We start from the raw sequence: 19,550 nt of genomic DNA, 5'->3' as shown, positions 1-19,550 counted from the left end.
GTCATCCCTAACATTCTCCCTTCTGAAATCCAACACACCATTCTGTCGGTAAAGACGAGTACAGCACCCGGTCCAGACAAGGTCAGACCCGAACACCTGAAGAATCTGCTGCCAGTTCTTGTCAATACACTAGCTTGGCTCTTCACATGCTACCTGTCCAAATGCAAGGTTCCGTCCGAATGGAAAACCAGCAGGATCATTCTGTTGTACAAGAAGGGAGACATCCACAATATTGGTAACTATAGCCCAATCTGCCTGTTGTCTGTTGTCTACAAATTGTTCACTCGAGTCGTCCTGAATAGAATAGGCAGAACACTAGACAAAGGACAACCATGCGAGTAAGCCGGGTTCCAAAAAGGATTCAACACGATCAACCATATCCACACGGCGACCAAGCTCATTGAAGTTTCACGAGAGTTCAAGATGCCACTCTAACGTTCATTGATTTAGAGAAATCCTTCGATTCTGTTGAGACTGAAGTGGTCATTGAAGCCCTAGCCAAATAGGGCATTCAAACTCATTACATCAGGATCCTATTCGAGCTGTATTACGGATTCACCACTAGGATCTCACCATTTTACAAGGAAGTGATCATTGATGTAAAGAGAGTTCAGCAGGGTGATACCATTTCACCGAAAGTCTTTAGTGCCACCCTCGAGAACGTCATGCAATGACTAGAATGGGAAAGAATGAGAGTGAAGATAGACGGTTGGCAACTACACTTCCTCTGCTTCACTGATGGCATTGTTCTAATAACACCAAACATTAGCCAAGAGGCACAAATGCTGGCCGACTTAGACCGTGAGTGTGGAAAGGTTGGACTGCAGGTGAATCTCACCAAGAAAATATTCATGAAAAAGGAACTAGTCCCTGATGTTCCACTTGCTCTCAATGGAACAAACATCTCTGAATGCAGCAGTTATGTGCACCTGGGAAGAGAACTCAACATGACGAACACCTGGCACCTCAGCTGCGCAGGAGGAAGAAAGCAGTGTGGAATGCCTTCAAGAGCATTGAAGAAGTTGTTAAGAGAGGACGAAGAACCTCTGACTCTGGGCACATCTTTTTGACTCCACCGTTCTTCCTGCACTAACATATGCCTCAGAGACCTGGGCCCTACAAAAACAGGATAAGAACGCTATTCGGGTCTCCCAAAGAGGAATCAAAAGAGCTATGCTTGGAATATCAAGTTTCACTGGAGAGAAGGAATCCGAAGTTCTGACCTCCATCGATGATCAGGAATCAGAGACACTGTCTTGTTTGCCAAGGTGTCAAAAATCAGATGGGCCGGACATGTAATGTGATTTGGAGACGACCGCTGGACTAGAGCTGTTACCGACTGGATTCCATGGGACATCAAAAGACCATGTGGCCGGCCACCTATGAAATAGTCAGACTTCTTTGTCAAAACCCTGAACAAACGGTTTGAGGCTCTTAGTGTTCCTGGAGCGAGCAGATACCATTGGGCTACACTAGCACGCGACAGGGACAAATAGAGACATTACTGGCACCTGCTTGAGCAAATCGAAAATCAACGGGATGACAAGTGATGACAAGTGATACAAGTGATCACTTCTGGTGGGGTTCAAGGAAGGTGATACAGGATGCTGGGAATCAAACCTGAGTTGACTGCATGCAAGGTAATTGTCCCATCTGCTGTACCAGTGCTCAGGGCCCTCTGTTGTGTTTTCTCATTCACCTAATATGCTTTTGAGTTTGGTAATTTTTGATTCAAGTTTTCTTGTACTTTCTATGTCTCTGTTGGAGAGCTCCTCTACTGTTTTCCTAATTTTTGTGAACAACCTTACCATTGTCCCTTTAAATTCATCATCAGGGAGATAAGAGTTTTTGTGTATTCGGGGTTTCCCCAGGCTTTTAACTTATGTGTTAGAACAGGGGGATTTCTCTGCTTCTTCATTGCGTCTAGGGTGATGTGAGTGGCAGTGGTGAAGGTCTAGCTTTGTGCAGGCCCGGAGGGGCGGTAAATTCCCCTCCCTGCTCACCCTCCCATTGAGAATTTGCTGTCACAGGTTTGCTAGATCAGCTGAAACCCTGCCCGTGCTGCCACCTAGTGTTCTCGCCTGATGGTACCTGACCACAGTTGTGGTGTCCCACTAGGTTGGGCTCAACTGTGCTCAGGTGCTGGAGAATGCCTACTGCCCTGCATTTCTAACAGGACCAGTGTCCACAAGGGTACCCCCCACCCCCCCCCCCCGCCTTTTTGTGTCTGACTGCTACAAGATGACCTGAAAATATCTCAGTGTTCTAGAATCTGACCCGGCCTAGGCTTTGGGCAAATGCTCGACCTTTTCCCATAGGGCACGGTTGGCTTGCTTGAAGCCACTGCCAGTGGCACCTGACCTAGATGTGTGTGCTTGATGGTTAAGGGCTTGACCTGGTGGTGTATTATGGCATGGACTGCCCTGGTGTTTGGGGGTCACTAAAGTTAACCTGCCAGAGCCCAGAGGGCCTTGTGGTGCTGGGGCTGGAATTCTAGGCCTTGCACACACTGGGCATGTGCTCCCCCACGCTGAGCCATACTCCTGGCTTCATTTTGATTTAAATGGGGCTATACATGAGTCTTGGCTATACCAGGGTTCGAACCCAGGCCCTCACACATGCTATGCCTGTGTGTACTACTTGAGCCACATCTCCAGTCCCCTGGAAGCTATTTAGAAGCTCTGATAAGGTGCTATGCTCCAGGTACTCAAATGGAGGGCAACCTTGTCACCCAGCAGGGAATGCTGAGGGAGTTGCAGGGTCAGGCCTTTGGGGCACAGAGAAGGTATTTCAGTACCTGCAGTGATAGGCAAAGAGTTGAGCTCTGGCTAGCATAGAGATCAGAACTAGAACCAACGAACTGGACTCCAGTGCTTTCTGGGGCAAAGGCTGCCATAGGTTGCAATGTACTCTGTGCTATTAGGAAGAATCCATGTGAAAGAGGGGAAGCAGAGATAGGTCTTGCTTACATCAGTAATTCCCAAACGTCCTACCACTAGGGCAGTCTCTAGGGGTCTAGGAGAATCTGAGAAAAATAAGGACAACATGCTCAGGTTTGCACAGAGAGCTAGCCCACCTAAAGAACTTCTTTTTCAATATGGGTCTGCTATCCAAAATGAAAACCATTTTTTTTTTTTGGTCTGGCACCCAAACTTATTTGGTTAAAAATCAGTCTTAAACTAACAAAGCCTCTACTAAATTCACTTCTTTGAATATTCATACACTTACCAAAAAGTTTGTATTTAATATACTCCCCCAGCCCCCAGAGCTAAGGGTACCCCAGGATTCTCAGTCTGTGGCACAGTGTGCTCTGGCCTGGTGGTGCTGGGTCTCCCCCAGGCCACACCAGATGGCCACACCTGAATGCAGCACTTGGTATTGAATGCAAGGTCTTTCACATACAAACACCATTTCTACTATTCGAGCTAACTCCCTTGACCAGACGTCATCATTTTATTATGGTGTTATATGGTTATATGTACCCTATTACCTTCCAAATGTGAAAAAAAAACCCCTTAAATTCCCAGACAAATCTGCCTTCCAAATCAATATGCCACAATTCCCAGTTTCTGAAGAAACTGTGGGTCATTTTTAGGTGCATCTTATATTTTAGGTGTATAATGAGCTTCCTTAATGGTGAAAACAAATATATTTCTTTTTTTTAAATAAAAACAAAGATGTTATTTCTTGGTAAAACAAAAAGTTGGCAAGTCTGTTAGGTTAGTACAGCTGCTGACCAGCTCCATGGAGGAACAGCGTCTGAATCAACAGCCCGACTCCAAACTAGAGAAGGCACAGGGGGATTGGGAGGCCGAATGCTAACAGCAAGTGGCTTCATTCAGTCTGCTCCTTGGCTGACGGCCCGAAAGCCCGTGTTTGATTAGAAATTTCTTCTCGAGTTCACAGTCACTTCTGCCAAAGCCACAATTATCAGAAGTATGGGTAGAGTCTGAAACTCAGAGGTTGAAAATTCTGTAGAATATGATCCTTTGTCTTCAGGATTCTGAAGCAATTGAACATGGTATTCACATATTAAAAACATCTTTTAAAAGGCACAATAGAAAGTAAAATTAAAATAGTGATTTTCTTCTGTCTTACTCCACCTATACTTTGGTCTTTGTACAGCCCATGTAAGTGTTAAAGTTTCATTTTACAAAGTGCTTAATAGGAACAGACACTGGAACTCTTTTCTTTAAATACAAAGCAAAGAAGATCTGTGGAAGATCTGTGGGACCGTCATCCAAATGTTAAAATCTGCAACAGCCTCTCTTAAGAAAGGCTGGGCTGGAGCTGGAGCGATAGCATAGTGGGTAGGGCATTTGCCTTGCATGCGGCCACCCGGGGTTCGAATCCCAGCATCCCATATGGTCCCCTGAGCACCGCCAGGAGTAATTCCTGAGTGCAAAGCCAGGAGTAACCCCTGTGCATCGCCGGGTGTGACCAAAAAAGCAAAAAAACAAAAACAAAAAAAGGCTGGGCTTCTATTTCTTCCTCACTATACAATACCTGTCTCCCTTTTACCACCACTGCAGAAGCAAATGGAGTGGTATAACCATCACTGGTTACACTTTTCCTACACAAATTATTTTTTCATTTAATACTGTTGGAGGTCTACAGTGTTAGACCAGTCACATGCCACAATTCTGTTTCCTTACTAAAGGGCGTTTGGGTTGCTTCTAAATTTAGCTGTCACCTAGCATGCTCCAATGGACAAGAACTCTTGTACCCACTTCACTGTGCACACACAGCTGAGTTTCTCTAGCATATAAAGTCAGGAGAGGAAACTGTTAGCTTAAGTCTTTTTTTAACCTTGTTTAAGTGTTCTCTTAAGTGGCCATAACAAGTCATTACTATCAGCAATGTGTTCATTCCTTTTTTCTAAATCTAGTTAACCCATCACATTGTCAGACTTCTAGTTCTTGAAATGTGAAGATGCATTTTAAATATCTTTTATGGAGGGCAGAGGGTGGTTGGACTATCCATTCCCGGTGCTATCTGGCCTGGAGGTGCTGAGATCGTTTGTCATTCAGGTTCAGTAGTTCACAGCTGCTTGGCGTGGCTGTATTTAGGGGACATGTAGTGCCAGGGAGTAACAGGCAATTCTAAGCCATGTCCCTGGCACCCTTAATATAGATGAGATTATTTTTATTGACAAAAATAGACTTAACACCAAGGTTATTATTTGTCTTTCCTTAAAAATAAATACCCAGGGGCTGGAGAGATAGCACAGCGGGTAGGGCGTTTGCCTTGCACGCGGCCGACCCGGCTTCGATTCCCAGCATCCCATATGGTCCCCTGAGCACTGCCAGGAGTGATTCCTGAGTGCAAAGCCAGGAATAACCCCTGAGCATCGCCGGGTGTGACGCAAAAAGGAAAAAAAAAAACAACAAAAAACCCACTAATGATTTAATGTCTTTAATTCACCTACACTTTTTGTGCAAGGTACAAAGACTGGCTATTGTACTTTCTACAAGGAAATCTACTGTCCTCAAACTGTATATCGAATTATTTCTCCACGATTGCAAAATTCTACAGGTGCATGGATCAAGGTCTGAGTGCTTCTGTTCCACAGATGTATTGTGCTTGAGATCACCCTGACAAGATGGTCTAAGTTATTATAGTTTTATTAGAAACCTTAAAGTTTGATGGGGCAACCCCCTTATCCCTTTGCAAAAGTTCTCAGCAATTCTTGAAACTTTTAATTTCCTCATTACACATATCAGTTTTTAAAAATGTAAATGTAAAAATCAAAACCTGACATTTTGATTGAGTTTAAATTTGTAGGTAAATTTTAGAAAAACTGATGTTGAATTTTCCCTTTTTATGAACATAATATATTTCTCTATTAACTGAGGTCTTTATTTTGTTCAGTAAGGTTACAAGTTTTTTTTGCTTTTTTGAGTCACACCCGGTGATGCACAGGGGTTACTCCTGCTTCATGCACTCAGGAATTACTCCTGGTGGTGCTCGGGGGACCTTCTGGGAAGCTGGGAATCGAACCCGGATCAGCCGCATGCAAGGAAAACGCCCTACCTGCTCCAGCCCAAGCTTACAAGTTTTGTAAGTTTTTAAAAAAAGTTTTATAAGTTCTTTTCTTTGGCTGTTGGTTTGTTTTGGGGCCACACCTCAGGGGTTACTCCTGGCTCTGCACTTAGGAATTACTCCTGGGAATGCTCGGGGGAACGATATGGGATGCCAGGGATCGAACCTGGATTGGCTGTGTGCAAGCAAATGTCCTACTGGTTCTACTAACACTCCAGTCCCAATACATCCTTCTTAAAGCTTCACTCCAGGTACTTCATAGCTTCTGTTGTTATTTACATCAGGGAGCTTATTTTTTTTTGGGGGGGGTTGATTTGCAGGTTTTGGTATTTAGAAACACTGTTGATGTTTGCTTACAGATCTACACTGAGCAACCTTCATCAAACTGCACTTCCACCCCTCCCCTTTGTCACTGCTGTTGCTGTTGAGACCCTCCCACCCCAAACACACGCACACAGAGCTGGCTTATAAAGAATTGTTTTGTTCAAATAAAAATATTTTAAGTATAAAGTCTTTCTCTTGAGGATATTTATAGTAAATCCATAAAACTTCTGAAGAAACAGCTAGAACTATGGCTACAGTCATGGGATATCTCATTTTAGAAAGCAAGTATGTGTTTATGAAAGGAAATACCTGAGGATATTAAATTGACAACAGTGTTTACTTACAAGAAGTGACAGTGATTGGAAGACAGGGAACAGGGGAAACTGACTTATTGATAATGTTTGCATTTGATAACACAAATGTATTCTTATGTAATGAAAAATATTTCAAGGGGCTGGAGTGATAGCACAGCAAGTAGGGTATTTGCCTTGCACGTGGCAGACCTGGGTTTGATTCCCTGCATCCCATATGGTCCTCTGAGTACTGCCAGGAGTAATTCCTGAGTGCATGAGCCAGGAATACCCCTGTGGATTGCCAGGTGTGATCCAAAAAGCAAAAGAAAAAAAAAAGAAAAATATTTCAAGACTAAGCATTTTATTATGTTTTTGTTTGGTGGGTCACTCCTGATGGTGTTCGGGCCACCTTGCTCACACAACATTCTCTCCTGCCAAAGAATAATTCACTTTCAAGGAAAAAAAATCTGAGACTTGGAAATACAAATTTTGGGAGATTAATTCTAACATTATCCAACATGACAATAAGATTTCCCCTCCACCCCCCATGATCTAGAACAGGGAAATCTGGAACTATTTGACAAAAACATTATTATCCTAAACATACAATCTTATAAAACTAAAATTGTGAAGAAAAAATTCATCTAAGGTCTGCCATATGCAAGATCCTAGCTAAGTGTAGCACAAATTTTTATGATCACAATAATCTTGAATGACTGTTGTCATTTGTAGGATGACATTACTTTGTCCTTTCCCTCCTTGCCACAAGTAGCTTGTCCCGGTTTTTCCCGGAGTTTAGGCTTACCCCAGTCTCACCCATCAAGGTGTTCCTGACTCTCCCATCCCTTTGTTTAGCTATAATCACTTCTCCTGCTCTCTTCCCCAAAAGAGTTAATCTGCGGCTTTCCCTTAATCTGACTCTGCTAATTTGTAAGGTCAGACCTTCCTAGGATACTGAATAAGTTAATATTGCCTTTCTCCTCTTCTTGTGCCTTTTGAATAATTTACTTTAAAGCTATGTCTGTTTTGTATAGACACAAGAAGACAATATTATGTTTTTATAACTTGGGAATTAATTGGCCTTGAATATTATTCCCTCCTGGGCATCTGCTTTCTCCACTTAAGCCTCAGTTGCCCTCAGTTCCTAGCACCCCAAAGTAGGGTCCCTGATGTGGGACGGGAAGGATCCAGGACAAGCGGTGAGTTATGTGCTACCCTGGCATCGAGATGGGCCTGGCCAAAGTGCCTAATTCTTAACTATAAGAGCTTGATCATAGACAAATGCTGTCATGATCCAATAGTAATTATGAGACTGGGACCCTGCCAGGGATAGGAAAGACTGATCTGGCCTGAGCACTGTAGTCTGAGATTGAGATGGCCCCAGGAGAGCAATTCCATAAGCTTTAATGCATCTCTTATTGTGTCCATACAAAATAATTAATATTATGAATTCTTATATGTTTGCTGGCTGAGGAGAAGAGAAACACATTCATGGGACTCTGCCCTTGGGTGGGTCCTCCTGCTGAAAGAGAATTAAGTCCTAGGAGAAGCATCCCCTGAGGGAAAAGAACCTTACCCTATTGCTGACCACACCTATGTGTACGCCTCAACCCCCTCATGCTGGAGAGATTTAACTAGGCTGTAAGAGTGGGTTGGGGGGCCAGATCCATGGGGGCAGATCCACGAGAGCGGGAGAGAAGCGGAGAGAGAATGAAATAAACGGATCGAGCAACCAGTTTGGCCTTCTTCCTTCTTCCTTCCGTCGCCTGCCCTTGACCGACAGCACACACAGCGGTTCCGGGGCACCGAACGCGGGCGGTGAGACAGAGCCGCCCGGAGAGCCCGCGAGTGCACTCGCCCCTCGGCGAGCCTTAGTTTTTTACAGTCATTGTCTACTTTAAGATCAAGGTAATACTAATCTCCAAGTACTCTGCCCAAGATACTTGGCAGCAAAACCAGATCTGACTCCCAAACTAGACGATTTTCTATTGTGTGATTTATTGATGAGACAATAAGCATCTCTCGCTGCCATGATGAGAATGGATTCAGGAGGAAAATGGATGATAAGCATAAAAAACATTATGGGGGCCATTTGCTCCAAGGGCTGGAGCAAATACTCTGCATGCTGAGTCTTCTTTGTGGTACGAAGTTTGATTCCTCAAAGCACATGGTAACCTGAGCACTGCCAGGAGCAGCCCCTGAGGCCTGAGCTGGGAGTGGCCTCTGGGCCCTTCGAGGTAGGAGGGTCTTTGGTTACAGTGTTTGCCAGGGAGTTGGCTCATACACTGTTTTGTGGTGCTTACCGGGCTGTACTGCTTTGCTCTAGTGTTCACATTAGAGATGCCATGTGGTAAGCAATAACAAGGAACAATAAAGAGGCTGAAGGTAGCACTGTGGTTAAGGTACTTGTCTTGCATGTGAGTGACCCTAATTCAATCCTTGGCATGGCACGGTCCTGAGCACCACTGGGAGAAATCTTGAGCGTAGAGCCAGTAGTCACCAAGCACTACTGGCTGTGGCCCAAAACTCAAGAGGAGAGGAAAGAATAGGGGAAGGGAGGAGAGACAAAAGAAGGATAAAAGAGGAGAATCTCATGTATGGAAAGAAAAACAAAGGACCCATGAGACTCCAACTCAGTTTTGTGATGACCAAATTCCTGATAGAGAATTTTAGAGAACCAGCTCCAGCAAGTATGCTCAGTGAATAGGATCCTGGCCTTACTTTCTCATTATACACACAGCAAGTATGAATTTACATGCCCTCTAAGTGCATAGTTCAGTGTTAGGGATGCTTGCCTTGCATGCAGCCAACTCTGGTTCAATTCCCAGTATCCCATATCTTGTATGGTCCTCTGAGCACCTCCAGGAGTCATTCCTGAGTGCAGAGCCAGAAATAAACTCTGAGCATCGCCATGTGTGACCCAAAAAGAAAAAAAATAGAAGTGATGTATAAGCAAGACCTTCTGGATAACCCCTTGTGTTGAGGAGAATCTGAAGGATTCTGGATCTGGCCCCTGGGACCACAGTCTCCCCGGCAGCACTGGGAGCAATCCTTGAGCAACAAGTCAGGAATAATCCCCAGAAACGCCCCCCCCAAAGCGTGTGGGTGTGGGCCTCCCCAAAGTACCCTTATCCCCAAACTCTGTATGATTCCCACAAGAGCACCCTTATCCATGTTTTGGGTGCGTACTATCTCTTCAACAAATTTCTCTACCGTTCTACATCAGGGTTCCCAAATTATATGGCCTACCGCCACTTTTCAGAAAAAAATCATTAAGCATTGGGTTTGGGGAGATAGCTCAAAGAGCTGGACCCTGCGTTCAAACCCCAGGGGTACCATAAGAGTACCCCAAACACTGAGCTAGGAGTGGCATTTGGGCATAGCTGGTTGTGCTCCTCCTAAATATGAATTAAAAAAGAGGGGCTGATATGATAGTGCAGCGGGGAGGGTGTTTGCCTTGCATGTGGCTGAGCTGGGTTCGATCCCTGGCATCCCATATGGTCCCATGAGCACTTCCAGGGTTGATTTCTGAATGTAGCCAGGAGTAACCACTGAACATTGCTGGATATGACCCAAAAAACCAAAAAACATTTTTTTAGTTGAATAAACCACATTTAATTCACCACCTTTCTGTTGGTTCAAGTTTTTGAAATACAGAGCTTCCTTTTTTTTTTGTTAAGGTGACATGATCACTTCTGGATTTTTAAAAATATGACTTCAGAGCCAGAGATATTATAGCAGATAAGGTGCTTGCCGTGAACCTGGCCAACTTCGGTTCAAGTCCCTGGCACTACATAGGGTCCTCTGAGTACCATCAGAAGTGATCCCTGAGCACTTCGTGGTGTGACCCCAAAACCAAAAACATAAAGTCAACTTTTGAGGCTTGAGTGACAGTACAACACATAGGATGCTTGTCTTGCATGTAGACAACCTGGGTTTGATCCCTGGCACTACATATGGTAGCCCAACTATCACCAGAAGTGATCCCTGATTGCAGAGTCAGTAGTAAGCCCTGATTTCATTAGTCATATGAAATAATAAATTTGGCTGTCCAACTGAAACTATAATAGTTTGTAGAAAATGATTGGCTCTACTGACTTTTTTAAATGAAGCAAAAAATTTGTTAAAAGTATTCAACAACATGCTAAGGATGTGATTCAGTAGTAGAGCATAGACCTCACACGTATGCAGATGTGTGTATAAAATCTCTCAAAATCCAGTAACTCTTTGTTATTCAGTGACTGGGAATGGGAGTGGTGTAATGATGAGGTTAAATAAGAATTAACTCAGTATCTCAGATTAAGTTTTCAACTCAGATCAGAATGACATAATTATGCAAAGATTTTATGAACAGTAAATTGAATATAATGGAAACTTGGGACTCAGGAAGTGGAAATGATTATGGCTTTTGAAGGTGATTTGGTATGCATACTTTGTCTGCTTGAAGCACCCGAATCTAGCAACCGAATCTAGTTCCTTTACAGAGAAAGGAACACTGGACAAGATAGCATGCCTGCTGCAAATTCTAGTGCAAATACAAGATGTTAGAACAAATATAGACACAAAAATTTGGGATTTGAAAATACGTCCTCTGGGACCAGGGATGTGGCTAGGCATTAGTATGACTTAATGTGGGGCTGCATGATTCCTGACACATGAAAAAAGCAAAAAACAAGACACCAATAAAACTCCAAAATTTAAGGCTAAATTTCTGCACAGTGAAGTATGACAATCTAGATGCACTTTAATCAATTCAAGAGGCTAAGTGAAAAGAAAAAACGAAAAGCATCTGTGGACAGTGGTAATACAACTAGTACATATTTATACCCTCTACTTGCCAGTCCATTTTTTTCTTGTTTCAATGCTTTGTTTTTTCCCATAGGTTTTTATCACAGTGTCCTGGTGGAGTAATACATCATGTATTGTAAGATCTGGGTTGAGAGCACACTTTTTGTGAAGGGAAAATAAAATATATATATCACTTGTCATCCCGTTGCTCAATGATTTACTCGAGTGGACACCAGTAACGTCTCCATTCGTCCCTGTCACGTGCTACTGTAGCCCATTGACATCTGCTCGCTCCAGGAACATTTATAGCCTCAAGCCCTTGGTTCAGAGTCTTGATGAATAAGTCCGACCATCTGCTGGGCGGCCATGCATCCTTTTGATGTCCCCTGGAATCCAGTCGGTAACAGCTCTAGTCCAGTGATTGTCTCCAAATCGTATTACATGTCCAGCCCATCTGATTTTTGACGGCCTGGCAAATGAGACAGTGTCCCTGATTCTCAATCGTTGAAAGAGGTCGAAACTCCAATTCCTTCTCTCACTTGAGTGAAATGTGATACTCTAAGCATAGCTCTTTTGATTCCTCTTTGGGAGACCCGAATAGTGTTCTCATCCTGTTTTCGTAGGGTCCAGGTCTCTGAGGCAGGAAGAACGGTGGAGTTGAAAAGATGTGGCCGGAGCCGGAGTTTCTTTGTCCTCTTAACAACTTCTTTGACGCTCTTGAAGGCATTCCACGCTGCTCTCTTCCTCCTGCACAGCTCAGGTTCCAGGTGTCCGTCACGTTGAATTCTCGACCCAGGTACACCTAACTGCTGCATTCGGAGATGTTCGTTCCATTGAGAGCAAATGGAACATTAGGAACTAGTCCGTTTCTCATGAACATTGTTTTTGTGAGATTCAGTTGTAGTCCGACCTTTCCATACTCGCGGTCAAAGTCAGCCAGCATTTGTGCCACTTGGCTAATGTTTGGTGTTATTAGAACGATGTCATCAGTGAAGCGGAGGTGGAGTAGTTGCCAACCATCTATCTTCACTCTTTCCTTCCTATTCCAGTCATTGCATGACATTCTTGAGGGCGGCACTGAAGAGTTTTGGTGAAATGGTGTCGCTCTGCCAAACCTCTCTTTAAGTTGATGATCACTTCCTTGTAGAATGGTGATATCCTGGTGGTGAATTCGTAATACAGCTCATGGAGGATCCTGATGTAAAGAGTTTGAATGCCCTGTTTGGCTAGGGCTTCGGTGACCTCTTCAGTCTCATCAAAGGCTTTTCATTCTCACACACACACACACACACACACACATACACACACACACACAGCTGCTTAATCTACTAAATGAGCAGCATTATAAACACTTATAATAAGATATGGTGAAGCCTGCTTCCAGGTACAAGGGGTTATTGGATCCATTCAATCGGAGACTCATTTCAGAGCTAGTCTGGCTAAGACGCTTTCCATGACTTAAACTTTCCAAAGAGAACTCAATGGACTGAGGGCACGAAGTACCACCTGGTCCCCAAAGCACCGCTAGGAGCAAGTCTCTAGAGTCACAATTAGCCCCTGGTATAACTAGGTGTGCCACCCAAACGAACACATGAAACTAAAACCTCTACCAGTTATCTGTTAATTCCTACATACAATTTAAAGTTTTAACAGGTCAGAGCACCAGGGCAGTTCACAAAGCCTGCAGTGTCCTTTCAATCACAATGCTTCTTCTATTAGTACACCAGATCTCAATGGTTTGCAAAGCTAGGTTCTCAGAGAAAAAATAATTGTGTTCCCAGACTACCTAGATGGAAACTCACCTTTTGTTCCACACACTGATCTGTGGTTTGGGTGGCTGAAGGTGAAAGGATATACATGTCTCTTTTTCTGGTTTTGGAGGTTCCCATGTCTGCCTCAGTGCACTGCTTTCTAATTGCCAGCTTCCTAGCCTGTATTTCCCTTGTATAACAAACAGTCCACGAAGACAGAGACTGAGTATTGCAGGAGTTGGCAGTGTCTTATGTCAGTCGTTAAGTATTTGCTAAATGAAGGAATTAAAACTGATGAAACCTAGAAACACACCCAAGTGGAAAACACACACACACAAACACACAACACACACACACACACACAGGCGTGCGCAGATGTTTCTTGGCTTTCAACTTTATAACTACTATTTTGATTCAGAGTTAAACATTCTCTGGACTAAAAAAAATAATTAAAAAAAAGTTATCCCTGACAGTAAATAAAGTGAGAATGAACTAAGACCTCTTTCAGCATTTGGATCTATGTACATAGGTACAAAGCATGGTTAAAACGAAAAAAACTGACTTTATTTTTGGCAGGTCTAGGGATTAAACCTGGGGATTCACATATGTAAGGCATGTGCTTTACTGCTAAACCATAATTCCCAACCCCAAACCTGATTTTTTTTCTTTTTTTTTTTGCTTTTTGGGTCACACCCAACAATGCACAGGGGTCACTCCTGGCTCATGCACTCAGGAATCACCCCTGCGGTGCTCAGGGGACCATATGGGATGCTGGGATTTGAACCCGGGTCGGCTGTGTGCAAGGCAAACACGCCCTACCCGCTGTGCTATCACTCCAGCCCCCCAAACCTGATTTTTAAATGAGCAAACCAGAACTCATGAGTGCAAATGAAATTAGTTCCCTTAAATGTACTTTGACAAGTTAGTTACTCATTCAAACACAAAAATCAATTTAGAATATTTTTGTTTCTAATTTGCAGCAAAACCAAATAGTTTAAAATAAAAGCAACACATATTTATTAAAATTAAACCAGAAATCATAAAAAGGGAAAAGGAACTGATGTATAGTAATATAGACCTACTACTTTATTATGGATGTAGTTTTGAGTTCTCTTGCTTTAAACAGAGCATGTATATCTACATTTCACTTCTTCATAAAAAGAGTTAGTTCTCTCTTTTTATACTGGTAACCTGTTTCTTTTCTTTAATGTAGCTGTCTTTCTATATGCTCTGCAAATACATAAATTTTTCAGGTGGTCTATTTTACTTATTCAAGCAATTGAACCACTGCTGGATACTGAAGTTAGTTACCCTGAACTCCAGTAAAGTACTTGATTTGAACGTGGCTGATCCTCGTTTGATCCTGAGCACCATATACGGTTCTCCAAGTACCATGTGGAGAGATATTTGAGCACAGAGCCAGGAGTAGCTCCTGGTGTGGCCCAAACCTACTTCCCTCCCACCACATACACACATTTAAAATAGAATAACTTTGAAGAGGATAAATCAAGCTAGATGCTGCTGCTTTCTTTTTGGTGCTTCCTGTGGTGTTAGGGATCAAACCCTTCATATATGTGAAACGTGTTCTTCCACTTAACTACATCTGTTCCCCTAGAAAACAACACTTTCTTAGGAGTTAGTATACTGAAATATTATTTCATTACACACATACTAAGTCTCAACAGTTGAATGAAGCAGTTCATTTTATTATTATTGTTGTTATATTGTTGTTGTTATTATTATTGTGGGTGCCTTCCAACTAGTCCTGAGGGGGTCCCGGGACACACCGGTAACTCTCGACCAACCAGGTTGGATACTCAATGCCCAGATTTGTGAATGCTGTGCTGCTCAGGCCTGGAGGTATAGGTAGATTATAGATTTTACAGGGCTACACAGTATTGGGGTCCAAACTGCAAGGCATGTGTCCTAACCACTGAGCTATCTCCCTGGCAACCTCAATTCATTTTAAAGAGCTGTACCAGTTCACCTAAAACTTCAACTATACTTGAAGCATCACTTAAATGACATTTCACAAACATGGTCTTTTAAATTTTTATTCCAATACTAAAAATATAGATACTTACATTTTATAGATGAGGAAATGGGAGATATAGATAAGATATATGATTTACCCAAACTAACACAACTGATGAAAGGCAGACCAAGATATCATTACAGATGTTTAGCTTCAAACACAACATTTTTAAATTAAAAAAAAAATTGTGTATGGGCAACATCTGTAGTGCCGAGGAGGTGTGCAGTGACAGAGATCAAACTCAGGGCCTTATCCAAGATTTTCTGGTTGTATTTTTTTTTTTTTTTGAGCCATACCCAGTGGGGCTCAGAATTTACTCCTGGCTCTGTGTTGATCGCTCTGAGCAGTGCTCAGGGGACGCTATGCAGTGCTGGGGATTGAACCTGGGTCGGCTCTGTGCAAGACAAGAGCCTTACACACTGTACTGTCTTTGGCCCCTCTTTTCTTTTCTTTCTTTTTTTTTTTTTTGCTTTTTGGGTCACACCTGGTGATGCACAGGGGTTGCTCCTGGCTCTGCACTCAGGAATCACTCCTGGCAGTGCTCAGGGGACCATATGGGATGCTGGGAATCGAACCCGGGTCGGCTGTGTGCAAGGCAAATGCTCTACCTGCTGTGCTATTGCTCCAGCCCCTCTTTTCATTTTCTGACCCAGTCATGGAGCACCTTTGAGTGATTCTTAAATTATCATGATAGTGTTATTTAACTACTAACTGCTATAATTAAATTTGTGTTTGTTGGCACAGTGCTGGGGATGGAACACAGGGCCTCATACATCTGAGGTGTGAGTGCTACCACCGAGCTGTATCTCCGAATTAAAAGAAAAAAAAATTTTTTTTACTTATTTCTATCACTACTATTAAAAAGTCCCAATCTTTATTTAATCTGGAAGTGAACTGGACAAAACTGGAGGTATTGTTAATGAAAAGGCTCACTTATATTGAGAAAAACTGGCAGTAACTATAAAAACCTAAACCCATTTATTCAATTTGAATAAAGTCAGTACTGACACTAGACTTCACATTTAAAGACACCTGACTGGCAAGTGACTCATGTTTTAACAATAACCATGGCAAAAGGGGTAAAAAAATAGGGCGGTAAGTTAAATAAAAGGCAAATTATAACTTTGAGGAAATAGCTCAGTGTTGTTTTTTTTTTAAGCCCCAAAGAAAACCAAATACTAGGCTGCATAAGGAGTCATTTCAAGAAAAAGCTATTAACAACCCAATAGTAGTAGAATCAGCATTAAGAATTTCAATGATGTCCAACTCAAAATGCATAGGGAGAGTAAAGTTATTTTATTAAATCATGCACATCACGTGTGTTAGTGCAAATAGTTTAATCTGTACTCCAGAAATTCTATTGTACTTTATATCTTTACAAAATAGATTTAAAACAATTATTTACTTTAAAAAATGTAATTCTGAAGTTAAGCATTTCAGAACAATATTTGCAATAACCTATATACAAGAGGTACTGGGTACCACTGGCATATTAGCATTCTGTGGTGGAGTGGCTTCCTGCAACAGAAAACGATGAAATGACGATATGTGACAGTATTTTTTCTACAAGTCATCTGTGAGTAATTCCTCCATAAATCTAGTGATCCTTCCAATAACAAATCTCAAAGAGCTTAAAATATAACCTTTAAAGTATAAACAATGACTGCCAAATATCACAAGGCAAATTTTACCCTAAACTTGTTTCAGTATTTAGCTGAGCCTGTGGATTGCCACAGAACTATCAAGCCAATTCATTGACATTCTCTGTCTTCACTGACTGAAAAATTTTTGCCATGTGAAACTTTAGGATATTCTATGACCTAAGTAATCTTTATTGATATAACTGTGGTGCCGCAAAAAACCGTAGCTAACTTTCACTTGTGTCGTTAAATTTGTAACATCAAGCAGTATCTAGGTGCTCTGCTTTGCTGTGCATGGAACACTATTAATCTTGGGAATAGTGCTTCTCATTAACAGAATTTCCCAATTAACAACAATTAAAAGAAAATAACCATTTGCATACCCAATCAGGGTATCTGTTGGTAGGTAACAACAGTTCACCTCAAACATGAATTAGCGCTAAAATACCATAACCAAATTAAGTCAGTAAAAGCTTATCTAAAGAGATATTCTTTCTTCAATTAAACATGCTTGGAGGAAGAGATGATAGAAAAAAAAAAAACCCATGCTTTCTAAAATGCTGTATATGAGAAAGTAAGTTGGCTTTTAAAAGAAAATATCTCTTTAAATACATGAGGTTTCATAAATTACATTCCAATTGACTCAACAGTTTGGTTTACTGCACTGAAATTGTATAATTACTATGTTTTTGCTCCCAGAAATACTTCATTTTGCTCAAGAAAATACGCACTCTCATAGAAGGTTTTTCAGATGTCCTCCATATTGTCAAGTCACATTAAGGCTGCTCAAGCGTGCACATAATCCCCAAATTATCACTAGAACAGATTATTTTCCAAGTGTATTTCTTCTAAAACAAAAACAAAAACAAAAAACCCACGTAATAGTCACCTCTAAGTCTTGTTCCCAATAGCTCAGTGGTTTTATAACAAGTAAAAATGGCGTAAATATGTAAAAAATATATATATATATGTGTATATATTTCAAACTGATAGGCACTGAGCACACAGGGCCTTTCTTCCCATGTACGTATTTGCTGTTTGGTTTGGGTAGTTACCGAATCAAAAAAAAAAAAAAAGAGAGAGAGAATTATCTGGCTATTAGAATTCAGAGTAAATTTCCCATAAATTTAATGTTATAAATAATCTGGTGTACCAAGAAGCCTACTTTAGGCCACCATAATGTTCAGAATCTCAACATACTAATTTAAAAATTACATGAAAAATTGCAAGCAAATTATTGCTTACAGTAGAATAAAGTCACAACTTTATACCCTCTTCATAGACAGTTACATTTTATATAATTTAAAGCAATGACCCTACAGCTGTATTCTTGCACTTCTGCTGTTTTAAGAGGTAAAAAGGAAGAAAATGGTTCTGTTTGTCCCCAGCATGAGTGTGATGCCGGCTTCTAGAGGGAGGACGGTGTACGGACTCAAGAAACGCTCTCATGGAGAAGCTCTGGCCAGACCTGGCACGTACAGCACGATGGCTGTCACCGCAACCAGGGCCGCCAACATGGGCATCCAGGGCCAGGGTTTCTGTGTGGAAAGAAATCGAGAATCAATATCACATTCTCCCCTCTCTTTTCATACCTATCAACCCCTTGGCTCCAGAGTCCTGAATACTTAACAGAGTATCAGAAAAATCTTTTCTCCACAAGAGAATAATTTTTAAAAAGAAAAGAAGAGAAGGTGAGGGAGCACAGGTGTGAGAACTGCAACAGCAGGAACTCTTTCAGAGGACCACCGTGTGGAAGTCTGATATATCTTGGGAAAGTCTCGGGCAGTTTCCAATTTTATTGTAGTTTGAAACCAAGGAGTGCTTTAAAAAGAAATCCTCTAGTTTCAACCTACTTTATCTACTCCAGTAGCCATGTATTATTATAACTAACCAGTATACACAGAAGCCTGGAGTATGTTTCTGTCTAAAATGTTAATTTCATGATGAAAACCAGACTCACATGTTGGGTAGTTTTATAGGAGAGGCTGGTAAGGCAATAGGATGAAAATAACCTAAGATTCCATTTTCTATTTTGAAGTCACAGAAGACAAAAATCAGATGAGGATCAAGAAGGCTGATATTAGGGAACCTGCTTGTCTGATTCTTTTGGCAAAGTCCATGTCCAGCATAGTAACACCATGTGGTCATCCCATGTAACAGCAGAGTTAGCACCTTTCTCTCTCACAGCTTGCTCCCAGTTAATTTTAGGGGCTTTATAACATCTACCTGCTCTGGGTGAGCTTTATTTTCACAAGTGCTTGAGAGACGTACTGAGAGGGTTGGCTTTTGTTTTGAGGCCAAACCCGGCTGTGCCAGGGCTTATTCCTGGCTCTGCACTCAGGGATCACTCCTGGCAGGAGTCATGGTACCGTATGGATTGCTGGGGATTGAACCCAGGTTGGCAGTGTGCAAGGCAAGCACCCTACCCATTGAATTATCTCTCTAGCTCCCAGAGGATGGCCTTTTAAAGATGTTTTGATGTTTTAGATAAAGTCAGAGAAAGATTGAGGATAGGCTATATTTTCATACTATGATTCATGATCTTACTCTTTTTCAGTTTTATAGCTACTGCATAAACAGATAAAAGTTGAAAGAAAGAAACTCTACACTACGGAAAAAGAAGAGGAAAGGGGAGAGAAGAAAAGCTGACTTAAAACTTCAGAGGCAAACTCTTCAT

At 41.9% G+C, this 19,550-nt stretch overlaps 1 protein-coding gene across 29 annotated transcripts in view; it reads right to left on the bottom strand.

Annotated features, from left to right (window-relative positions):
- Positions 1-16,510: 16,510 nt before the first annotated feature.
- Positions 16,511-19,550, bottom strand: part of SLMAP (sarcolemma associated protein) — a 148,203-nt gene continuing 145,163 nt past the window's right edge. For all 29 annotated transcript variants that reach the window (XM_055134425.1, XM_055134424.1, XM_055134439.1 and 26 more), the window contains one exon: positions 16,511-18,411. Coding sequence is in view for 15 of the 29 variants with exons in the window: in XM_055134424.1 (XP_054990399.1) it covers positions 18,319-18,411 (93 nt within the window). In the remaining 14 variants the exon portion in view is untranslated. The remainder of the gene's footprint in view (positions 18,412-19,550) is intronic.

The sequence above is a fragment of the Sorex araneus genome, chromosome 4 (assembly GCF_027595985.1).
Source record: "Sorex araneus isolate mSorAra2 chromosome 4, mSorAra2.pri, whole genome shotgun sequence".
NCBI classification, from domain to species: Eukaryota; Metazoa; Chordata; class Mammalia; order Eulipotyphla; family Soricidae; genus Sorex; species Sorex araneus.
The sequence above is the reverse complement of the archived record's forward strand: the minus strand, read 5'-3'. Positions and strand labels throughout refer to the sequence as shown.